The 11,480-nt window shown below is 47.4% G+C and overlaps 1 protein-coding gene across 1 annotated transcript; it reads left to right on the top strand.

Moving 5' to 3' along the window:
* The first annotated feature begins 2,315 nt into the window (after window positions 1–2,315).
* LOC128044345 (glutathione S-transferase Mu 1-like) lies at window positions 2,316–11,050 on the top strand. The gene is made up of 8 exons (XM_052636504.1): window positions 2,316–2,366; window positions 2,641–2,716; window positions 3,161–3,225; window positions 3,800–3,881; window positions 3,981–4,081; window positions 4,736–4,831; window positions 4,920–5,030; window positions 10,961–11,050. The coding sequence occupies exons 1-8, from the start codon at window positions 2,331–2,333 to the stop codon at window positions 11,048–11,050; spliced, it is 657 nt and encodes a 218-aa protein (XP_052492464.1). The 5' UTR covers window positions 2,316–2,330.
* Window positions 11,051–11,480: the final 430 nt, after the last annotated feature.

Genomic DNA, 11,480 nt, shown 5'->3' with positions numbered 1-11,480 from the left:
CTGCCTGTGCTCGGGGGCCCATCCCTGTGTCCCCAGTTCCTTGTCCCAGCAGGCACAGCCTCTTTCTCCTGCCTTCAACCTCCCTCCCTCTCAGTGCCCCTCGGGGTTTGAACACTGAAAATCTCTCGCATGCTTAAAAATTCCTCCCTGTATTTCCCAGAAGACTTCCAGCCTTTATTACCCAGGATGGTCTTACTCTCGTGGCTACTATACGACAGGATCACAATGATTGTTTTTTGCATAAAAGGAATGAAGGACAGATGAATAAATTACATTATATTACAGTATCAGCTTTACCTACTTTAAAAGTTATTATTCTCTTTGTTCATTTGAAACAGCCATTTTCTTCATGGAATCTAGTCATGTTTCTATTCTAAGCTCAAGATGTGTAAAACCGAGAATGGCAACTCCTTAATGTGCTATGAAACATATAATTTTCAAGAGGGCCAGCACTTTTGTGTTTGCATGGCCACCACCATCTCCCTGTGGACAAACCTACCAGGGTATCTACCTGACTTGAGCCACATCCTGAGTCTGTACCCAGAGCTGAGCCCTGAAGACTTGCAGGGTAGGGACTAGAGGGACCTAGAGGGACTGAGCTCTGCTGGTCTCTGCTGATACACTCTCCCTTCTCCCTAACTTAGCAGAGATGTGCACACTCTGTGATTTAATGCAAATTAGATAAAGTCTATCTGTATCCTCAACCCCTTGGTGGTTTGAAACTTTTATGAATACCTGGTTCACATTAGTTCAATCTGAACAAAGTGTTACCTAGTTTAACTTATTTTTCTAGTACATCAACCTTGAATTATTTTTAAAAATATTTATTCATTTATTCGTCTGCACTGGGTCTTAGTTGTGGCATAGGGGATCTTTGATCTTCCTTGTGGCATGTGGGATCCTTTTTTTTTTAAGTTGTGGCATGTAAAACTCTTAGTTTTGGCATGTGGGATCTAGCTCCCCAACCAGGGATCGAACCTTGGCCCCTTGCATTGGGAGCATGCAGTCTTAGCCACTGGATCACCCAGAAAGTCCCTCAACCTTGTGTTTTAACTTGTAGACCCATTTGTTTTTAAATGTTCTTCTCATCTGTTTTCATATATCCACTAATTTGTAATAATCTTTAAACAAAGAATAAGAAACATAGGCCAACTTATGTCCTATTCTCCTAAATTTGAAATAGTCTTCAAACTTCCAAGAAGAACACTGACAAGTAGAAGCTGGTTTTCTGGAGGTTATATCACAGAGAGAATTCAAAGGACACTTGAACCATCCTCTCACACACAGAACCACACAGGGGTCAGGAGGCAGGATGAGGGCTGGAATCTGTGGACCTGGGCAGCTGAGGGTGTGCTGGGCCCACTCTGACTGCGGTCCTGTACACCATCCTTTGGGTTCCTGACTGCCATCCCTTCTGGCAACTCTCTGCTACAAGAGAGGAGACTGACTACTCTGAGGACAGCTCTTCCCCTTTCAGTCACATTCCTTCTGTGACCACCATTCTCCCCATCACTGTATCATGTGAGGGACATCTAGCTGGCTGTTAGGATATTTCTGGACTGCACTTTGATATCTTCTTTGCTGGGCCTGGTTCTGGATTTAGATTCACAATCCAAACCATAAACTAGTTGATTAATTTACATTTGATCAGTTTCACTCTTAGAACAGCAGGGAAGGGCTGGGTCCTCCATAGGAAGAAAGGCACTGGGACAGTTTTCTTGACCTGGGTGGTTCTTCCTTATCCCTGTGATAGGATTTTCTTCCAAGACTTGAGGCTGTTAGGGATCGTTAACTGACTGAAGAGCTTTAGGACTGCCTGGAGTCCTGTTCTTCATGTGACAGGTGCCAATTAAACTCAATTTGAGGGGCACCTGCTCTTGGCCTAAACTTAGTGGTCAGAGCTCCCCAGAGCTCGCGGGATATCTGAAGCCCAAGGGCAAAACTAAGCGGTTCCTGAGAGGGAAGGGAAGGCAGAAGCGCCTTGCTGCTGTTGATTCCGGTTTGTTTTCCTGAGCGTGCCACCAACTCCACCGACTTAGCAGAGATCTGACTGGGATCAGGAACCAGGTGAGCCCGACCCGGGGATTCTTGGCATCTCAGAACCCACACCATGTCTCTGGAGACCCCTTGGCTCTGAGGCGGAAACAGGCCTCATTTTCGCTTGCCTAGGGCTGCATCTGGGAAAGGCCTCGCCGAGCTGGGGGCCGCGCTGGGGGTGGGGCCTAGAAGAGGGGCGGGTGCTTCCGGCCGCGCCTTCACCGCCGGGTCAGAGGATAAATTTCCAGACCAGCCGGTGTGGAGTGTTTCCACTCAGCACGGAAACCAGCCCCATGACCATTATCCTGGGTTACTGGGACATCCGCGGAGTGAGCTGGGGTCACAAAGGCGGGAAGGATGGAGGCCGGCAGGGTAGGGCGGGTTGGGGGTGGGAAATGCTGTGCAATGGGGATTGATTTCACTAGAATATTCCTCTTCAGAGCTTGGTGGAGCCAAGCCCAAAGTCCTATCCCTCTGCCCTTTTTTCTCAAGCGGGGCTTGTGCGCGGGAGTGTGGGTGGGGCTTGGTGTTGAGGTTGTGGGATCACAGAAAGTCAGGCAATTAGGACCTGACATCTGCTCTCCCTCTGGCCGTCTCTCTCAGTTGGCCCACGCCATCCGCCTGCTCCTGGAGTACACAGACTCAAACTATGAGGAAAAGAAGTACACGATGGGGGACGGTAATGGCATCCTTGTCATGGCCTGACTTCTGCCAAACTCATGCTGATTTGGTGCCAAGCATCCCATGTTCTGACCCCTGTTGTTCACGTCTGTCGCCCTCCCCTCCAGCCCGCCCAGCTGGAGCAGGGACCTGCCCCTTCCCGAACCCTTTAGGGTGCAACTGGCCTCCAAGGAAGGATATGAGAGCCCACAGCTGGGTCCTGTATCAGCCATTGACATAGGCTCCCCTTAGTGCTTACCTAAACCCTTTGTAAGGATTACTCACCTAGTTTCAAGAAGTTTCTAAGCTGGTTTTTCCCCTCAAAGCTCCATGTGAGATTAGTGGTTCAGATTCCAGATCCACCAGTTCAGGGGGGGGTCTTGCCTCCACTCCTTGCTGGGTCCCCCTGGAAAGGAGGGTTGGATTCCTGGGAGGTTGTTTCACTGCATCTTCTTTTTCTCAGCTCCTGACTATGACAGAAGCCAGTGGCTAAATGAAAAATCCAAGCTGGGTCTGGACTTTCCCAATGTAGGTGCAGGGGCTGGGGTGCTGGGAGGGGGAGTGGACAGTGTCTCCATCCATCTCCTTTCCTGGTTTAGAGTTTTCAGGAACAGGTGCTTTCAGCTCTGTCTCTCAGCTTCCTGGTTCTGTTTTCTGCCTTTCCATGATGCTCTGTGTCCCAGCTCATCCCTTCATTTTACAACATATCATTTAGTGTCTGCTGGAGAAGGAAATGGCCCCCACTCCAGTACTCTTGCCTGGAAAATCCCATGGATGGAGGAGCCTGGTAGGCTGCAGTCCATGGGGTCGCTAAGAGTTGGACACAACTGAGCAACTTCACTTTCACTTTTCATTTTCATGCATTGGAGAAGGAAATGGCAACCCACTCCAGTGTTCTTGTCTGGAGAATCCCAGGGACGGGGGAGCCTGGTGGGCTGCCGTCTATGGGGTTGCACAGCATCGGACATGACTGAATCGACTTAGCAGCAACAGCATTTAGTGTCTGCAGTGGGCCAGGCTCTGTGAGTGCCAGATTTCATCTCTGCTCTTACTCAAGGGAGGAGATGCAGGTGGCCCAAGTGACCAGGCCCTGTTCTTCCAGCTGCCCTACCTAATTGATGGGACTCACAAGCTAACCCAGAGCAATGCCATCCTTCGCCACATTGCTCGCAAGTACAACATGTGTGAGTGGGCATGGGGTTGGGGGCAGGGGCACAGGTGGCCATGCCCTGGGCTGGACTGGGGTGCGACGCTGAGGGTGAGTCTCTGTTGTGTGGCCACAGGTGGGGAGACAGAGGAGGAGAAGATTCGAGTGGACTTATTGGAGAACCAGGTTATGGATGTCCGCTTGCACATGGCCAGGATCTGCTACAGCCCTGACTTTGTGAGTCGTTTCACATTGGACTGGACAGGGTTTGAAACACTGGACACAGTCCTCTACGCTGGAGAATCTTAGGAAAGACTCCAGCTTCCTCTGGGTGGAAATTCAGTTCCTCGACAAGTGTTTACATTGTTAACCCAGTGTCTCTTCCTCAACATCTCTGGCATAAACACAGGTGCCTAGTAGGCAGCCCGGGGTCAGACTTTATTCCTCTCCCTCTTGTCTTTCAGCCTATCAGATTCTCCAACTGTCCAGAAACTGCTCAAGCGTCTACACCATTTCTGACTCCCAAACTGGAACGTAGGACTTTTTCCTAGTCGTTCTAGTGTTTATTGGCCTGAGGTCTGAGGACCGAGCTTTGCCAGGTCTCACAGCACTGCTGGTCTGACCCAGGGCAGGTGTCTGGAGCTGAGTGGTGACAGGTTCATGAACAGTGTGGTTTCACCCTTTGTCTTCCCATCGCCTCTCGCAGATGGGAGGTGGTACCCAGAGGAGTCTGATGAAGACAGGTGGTTGAATTGCAGCCTGGGCACTGACCCAGGTGCAGTCAGTGGACATGGCTGCTCACCTGACAGCTGGAATCAGACACAGCCCTGGGAGGCCTGCTGTCTGCCAGGGAGTCTGTCTGAAGGCAGTGACAGCTGTTTTATGTCTCAGGAGAAACTGAAACCTGGTTACTTGAAGGAAATTCCTGGAAGGATGAAGCTCTTCTCAGTTTTTCTGGGGAAGAGGTGTTGGTTTGCAGGGAACAAGGTAAGGGGGATGGCTTTGGGGGAGGGAGAGCTGTCATTTTTCCCCAGGTTCAGAGTTTGGTGCACATTCATGCTTTGTCTTCCTGCAGCTCACCTATGTGGATTTCCTGGCTTATGACATCCTTGATTTGCAACGCATATTTGAGCCCCGGTGCCTGGATGAATTCCCAAACCTGAAAGATTTCCTCACCCGTTTTGAGGTCATTCCCATGATCCCCCCTAGTATTTATGTCTCTTCTCCTGCCTTTCCCTGATGCTTTCCTGGGTGTATGCATGCTAAGTTGCTTCAGTCATGTCCAACTCTTTATGACCCTACAAACTGTAGCCTGCCAGGCTCCTCTGTCCATGGGATTATCCAGGCAAGAATACTGGAGTGGGTTGCTATGCCCTTCTCCAGGGGATCTTCCCAATCCAAAGATTGAACCTGCATCTCTTTTATCTCCTTCATTGGTAGATGAGTTCTTTATCACTAGTGCCACCTGGGAAGCCTGGATGATTTCCTAGTTGGAACTACAATGAAGAATAGCATTTATGGAGAACTTGGTTTATGCCAGAATCTCTGCTCAGCAATGACATATATTGTGTCAGATTTAATCTTTATAACATTACTACACAGTAGAAAAATTATGCTCTGCATTTTACAGATAAGGAATCAACCTGAAAGGACAAGTAGTTTCTGCAGGTCACAGAACCAGAACAGGCTGTGCTGGGCTCCCAGGCAGAGTGTCTGACTTCCATGGGCAGCATCAGTGGCTTCTCATTTCCTGGAGGAGTAAAACCCTCAGGTCCCTTTCATGACTGTGTTGACAGCTCTGGAAAGTGTGGGGGAAGCAGAACCTTGAGGAGATGGTATGAAGCTGGCATTAGTAGAGTGAGACACAGTAGGATTGATATCAAGGACTAAAAACACAGACAATATTTTCTCCTCGTCTCCAAAGGGCTTTGCAGCAATTGAGTCTCTGCCTGTTGTTCTGAGATTCTCAGAGCTGTAGTTGGTGGCTTCCCTGGTGACTCAGATGGTAAAAAATCTGCCTGCACTGTGGGAGACTCTGGTTTGATCCCTTAGTTGGGAAGATACCCTGGAGAAGGGAATGGCTACCCACTCCAGTATTGCCTGGAGAATTCCATGGACAGAGGAGCCTGCATGGGCTACAGTCTGTGGGGTCCCAAAGAGTCGGATGTGACTGAGTGACTAACGTAACATTTCTGCTAACGTAATATAGATGTCCTGTGCAGGGATTTTATCTTGACTCCTCATTTGGTGGGTGCTTTCCTTTCCTCCTCATCTCCTATCCTGTCTTCCTTCCTGTTACTCCAGATTCTGTCTGAAAGATGGGTTAGTATTTTCATTTTAAGTCACATTCACTGATCTGATCCTCTCCCCTGTATGAGACACTGTGTCAGGCACAGTGGGATACAGAAGTCACACAACCCTGGCGCCCTTTGTCTGGGGCTCAGTGTAGCTGGAGAACTATAGGAATCCTGAGCTGTGTGGTGTGGATGGAGCCACCTTAGGGCTGGAGGAGCACAGCCTGACCTTACCTCCCAGCTCATCCTTCACCCAACTGGAAAGCAACAGAGTCTGCTTTGTGACAGATATGGGAATTTGAAGCTCTTATCCAAGAGGTTTTTCAGTCTACAGTCTGTTTTGTATGCCCATGTCTATCAAGAAATCTGCTTTCTCAGCTAGTTCTCATCAGCTCTAGTTCTGGTCCAAGCCTTAGTGCTTTGAGAATTTTGCAAGAGCTGGGGTGACTGCCCAGCAGGGAGGATGGGGACAGATGTGGCCTGCAGTATGTGGCCTGTTGGGCCCTGGGCTGTGGGGCACAGGCAGCCCTAGATCTTAGAGTCCTGGGCACTCTTGGGCACTGTCTGTCTTGGGAAGATGGTGCACAGGTACACTTGAGTGTTGCTGGGCTGGCTTTAGCAGGACTGAGGATGAGGTAGGTTGAGGGCCAGTGAGAGTGGGCTCAGGTCCCAGTCCAGGCAATTGGTCTATATCTTTTAAGTGGAAAAATTAGAGTCTGGCCTAGCCTAGTCTTGTTGCTTCAACCCTTATATCATGTTTCATCCATGTTTTCCTGAATAATTGGGTGAAATGTGGTCTCTTCTGCAAGTTGCTTGGGCACTTTATGAGCACTTTTGTTTTTCTAGGGCCTATCTCTTTGTGGAAACCCTTGAAACTAGTACCTTTTCTGAGAACGAGAATAATTTTGGAGAGTGAGAAGAACAAATACTCTTAGACCAGATGTCAGTTGGAAAAAAACACCCTCACAATTTAAGAACAGTGTTGTTCAGTTGCTCAGTTGTGTCTGACTCTTTGCAATCCCATGAACTGCTACACACCAGGCCTCCCTGTCCTTCACCATCTCCCGGAGTTTGCTTGAACTCATGTCCGTTGAGTTGATGATGCCGTCCAACCTTCTTATCCTCTGTTGCCCTGTTATGTTGCCCTCCATCTTTCCCAGCATCAAGGTCTTTTCCAATGAGTCAGTTCTTCCTATCAGGTAGCCAAAGTATTGGATCTTCAGCTTAAGCATCAGTCCTTCCAATGAATACTCAAGGTTGATTTCCTTTAGGATTGACTGCTTTGATCTCCTTGCAGGTCAAGGGACTCTCAAGAGTCTTCTCCAGCACCACAATTCAAAAATATCAATTCTTTGGCGATGAGCCTTCTTTATGGTCCAACTCTCACATCCATATATGACTACTGGAAAAACCATAGCTTTGACCAAACAGACCTTTGTTGGCAAAGCGATGTCTTTGTTTTTTAATATGCTGTCTAGGTTTGTCATAGCTTTCTTTCCAAGGAGCAACTGAAAGTGAAAGTCACTCAGTTGTGTCTGACTCTTTGTGACCCCATGGACTGTAGCCTGCCAGCCTCCTTTGTCCATAAAATTATCCAGGCAAGAATACTGGAGTGGGTAGCCTTTCCCTTCTCCAGGGAATCTTCCCAACCCAGGAATTGAACCCAGGTCTCCCACATTAGGCGAATTCTTTACCGTCTAACCCACCATGGAAGCCCTTCAAGAAGCAAACATCTTCTAATTTCATGGCTTCAGTCACCGTACACCGTGATTTTGGAGCCCAGGAAAGTAAAATCTGTCACCACTTCCACTTTTTCCCCTTCTGTTTGCCATGAAACAATGGAACTGGATGCCATAGTCTTATTTTTTTGAATGTTGAGTTTCAAGCCAGCTTTTTCACTCTCTCTTTCACCCTCATCAAGAGGCTCTTTAGTTCCTCTTCACTTTCTGCCATTAGAGTGGTATCATCTCCTTATCTGAGGTTGCTGATGTTTCTCCCGGCAATCTTGATTCCATCTTGTCATTCATCCAGGCCAGCATTTCGCATGATATACTCTGCATGTAAGTTAAATAAGCAGGCTGACAGTATGTAGTTTTGTTTTACTCCTCTCCCAGTTTTGAACCAGTCTGTTGTTCCATCTAAGGTTCTAACTCCTACATACAGGTTTCTCGGGTGATAGATAAGTGGTCTAGTATTTCCATTTCTTTTAAGAATTTTCCACAGTTTGTTGTGATCCGCACAATCAATGAAGCAGAAGTGGATGTCTGTCTGGAACCCCCTTGCTTTTTCCATGGTCCAACAAATGTTGGCAATTTGATCTCTGCCTTTTCTAGACAGCTTTTACATCTGGAAGTTCTTGGTTCACATACTATTGAAGTCTAGCATGAAGGGTTTTGAGCATAACCTTGCTAGTATGTGAAATAAGTGCAATTGTACAGTAGTTTGAACATTCTTTGGCATTGCCCTATTTTGGGATTGGAATGAAAATTGACCTCCTCCAGTCTTGTGGCCACTGATCAGTTTCCCAAATTTATTGACATATTGAGTGCAGCACTTTAAGAGCATCATCTTTAAGGGTTTTCAATAGCTCAGGTGGAAGTCTGTCACCTCCGCTAGCTTTGTTCGTGTAAAGTTTCCTAAGGCCCACTTGACTTCACACTCCAGGATGTCTGGCTCTAGGTGAGTGGCCACACCATTGTGGTTATCTGGGTCATTAAAACCTTTTTTGTGTAGTTCTTCAGTGTATTCTTGCCATCTCTTCTTAATCTCTTCTGCTTCTGTTATGTCCTTACTGTTTCTGTCTTTTATTGTGCCCTTCCTTGCATGAAATGGTCCCTTGATCTCTCCAATTTTCTTGAAGAGATCTATAGTCTTTCCCATTCTGTTGTTTTCCTCTACTTTGCATTGTTCATTTAAGAAGGCCTTATCTCATTTAATAGATCTTGCTATTCTCTGCTGCTGCTGCTAAGTCGCTTCAGTCGTGTCCAACTCTGTGCGACCCCAGAGATGGCAGCCCACCAGGCTCCCCCGTCCTTGGGATTCTTCAGGCAAGAATACTGGAGTGTATTGCCATTTCCTTCTCCAATATCAGTTGAGTTTATCTGTCCCTTTCTCCTTTGCCTTTCACTTCTCCTTTTTCCTCAGCTATTTGTAAAACCTTCTCAGACAACTGCTTTGCCTCCTTGCATTTCTTTTTCTTTCAGATGATTTTGGTCACTGCCTCTTGTCCAATGTTATGAACTGCCATCCATGTTCTTCAGGCGCTCTGTCTACCAGACCTAATCTTTTGAATCTATTAATCACCTCCACTGTATAATTATCAGGGAATGGATTTAGGTGCTACCTGAATGGCCTAGTGGTTTCCCCTACATTCTTCAATTTAAGCCTAAATTTTGCAATAAGGAGCTGATGGTCTGAGCCACACTAAGTTCCAAGTTTTGTTTTTACTGACTGTGTAGAGCTTCTCCATCTTTGACTGCAAAGAACATAATCAATTGGATTTTGGTATTGGCCATCTGGTGGTGTCCTTGTGTAGAGTTGTCTCTTGGTTTGTTAGAAAAGGGTGTTTACTATGATCAGCTTCTTCTCTTGAGAAAACACTGTTAGCCTTTGCCCTGCTTCATTTATGTACTTCAAGGTCTAACTTGCCTGTTATTCAGGTATCTCTTGACTTCATAGTTTTCCATTCCCATTCCTGATGATGAAAAAAGACCGTTTTGTTTTGATGTTAGTTCTAGAAGGTGTTGTAGGTCTTCATAGAACTAATCAACTTCAGCTTCTTTGGCGTCAGTGGTGGGGGCATAGATTTGGATTACTGTGATGTTGAATGGTCTGTCTTGAAATGAACCAAAATCATTCTGTTGTTTTTGAGATCGTACCCAAGTACTGCATTTTGGAATCTTGTTGACTATAAGGGCTATTCCATTTCTTCTAAGGGATTCTTCGCCACAGTAGTAGATATAATGGTCCTCTGAACTAAATTCTCCCTTTTCCATCCATTTTATTTCACTGATTCCTAAGATGATGTTTAATCTTGCCATCTCCTGCTTGACCACAACCAATTTACCTTGATTCATGGACCTATCGTTCCTGGTTCCTATGCAGTATTATTCCTAAAAGCATCAGACTTTGCTTTTACTACCAGATACATCCAAAACTGAGCATTGTTTCTGCTTTGGCCCAGCCACTGCATTCTTTCTGGAGCTTATGCATCTTAACCATCTAGGGACCATGTATCCAAAACACAGAAAGTTTCATCTTGTTTTTTCCCATCCTGAATTCCCTTGCAGGCACTATTGGTGGGCAGCTGCCCTGTGGGTCACTTAACTGTTTGTGTAAGTGGCTGATGAGTGAGCCTCCTTGTTTTCAGCTGTGGGAAAGGGGGTGCAGCAGAGAGACTCAGAATGGAGAGGGAGAGCAAGCAGGCTGCATTCTAGCCATATTGCTTACGTGCGGTGTGATCATGAGGGAGGTGCTTATCTTCTGAGTGCCTCAGTTTCCATTCTGATAAATGATCTCAGTAGAACCCATCTTGCAGGGGAGTCGTGAAGAGATTCTGAACCTATGTTATAATGTCTAATGGATATACAGCACCATTTAATACAGTATAGAGTCTCTGTATGTGGTGAGTCTGGATGTCAGATGAATTACAGAAAATTGGAAGAGACAACTTCCCAGAGCTGGGGACCCCAGAAGACTTATCTTTTGCCCCAACATTTGACTCCCACATGGAAGGGCTGTACCCCGGGTCCCAAACTTGGGGAGAGCTGCCTGGGTTCCACTGGGGCAGCAGGAGGCCTGGTGTTCTTTCTCCCACCCTCAGGGCCTGAAGAAGATCTCTGCCTACATGAAGTCCAGCTGCTTCCTCCCAAGCCCTCTGTTCCTGAAGCTTGCCGTGTGGGGCAACAAGTAGTGCCTGCAACCAGGAGATGGGTATGAGGAGCCAGTGCCTTGGAGACCAGGTGGACCTCCTGCCCGCGGAACCATCTGTCTTTTTCTTTTTCCTTCTGTTCACTCTAGATGGCTTCTTGGCCCCCTTATCCCCCTCCCACACCCCTTTCCATCCCTACTTTAAAGATCCAGTTTCCCACTATTTTTGAGCAAAGTTCCTCCCCCACCGCACATTATCCCTCCTGCACTAAAGCCACCCAGACTGTCCTTCCCTTCCATGATTACTTCTGCTGTGAGCAGCCCAGCCAGACCCCTGGCCCACGGGGCTCTGCTCTGAGCTCCCAGTGCTGCCCTGAAGACCAGACCTGACCTGATGTGCAGGCCCTGCTTCCCAGTGTGGTTCCTGCCCAGCCTGTCTGATGCCCAGTAAAGCTTTATCACACCTGCTGTGT

This window comes from Budorcas taxicolor, chromosome 3, assembly GCF_023091745.1.
Source record: "Budorcas taxicolor isolate Tak-1 chromosome 3, Takin1.1, whole genome shotgun sequence".
Taxonomy (NCBI): Eukaryota; Metazoa; Chordata; class Mammalia; order Artiodactyla; family Bovidae; genus Budorcas; species Budorcas taxicolor.
The sequence above is the reverse complement of the archived record's forward strand: the minus strand, read 5'-3'. Positions and strand labels throughout refer to the sequence as shown.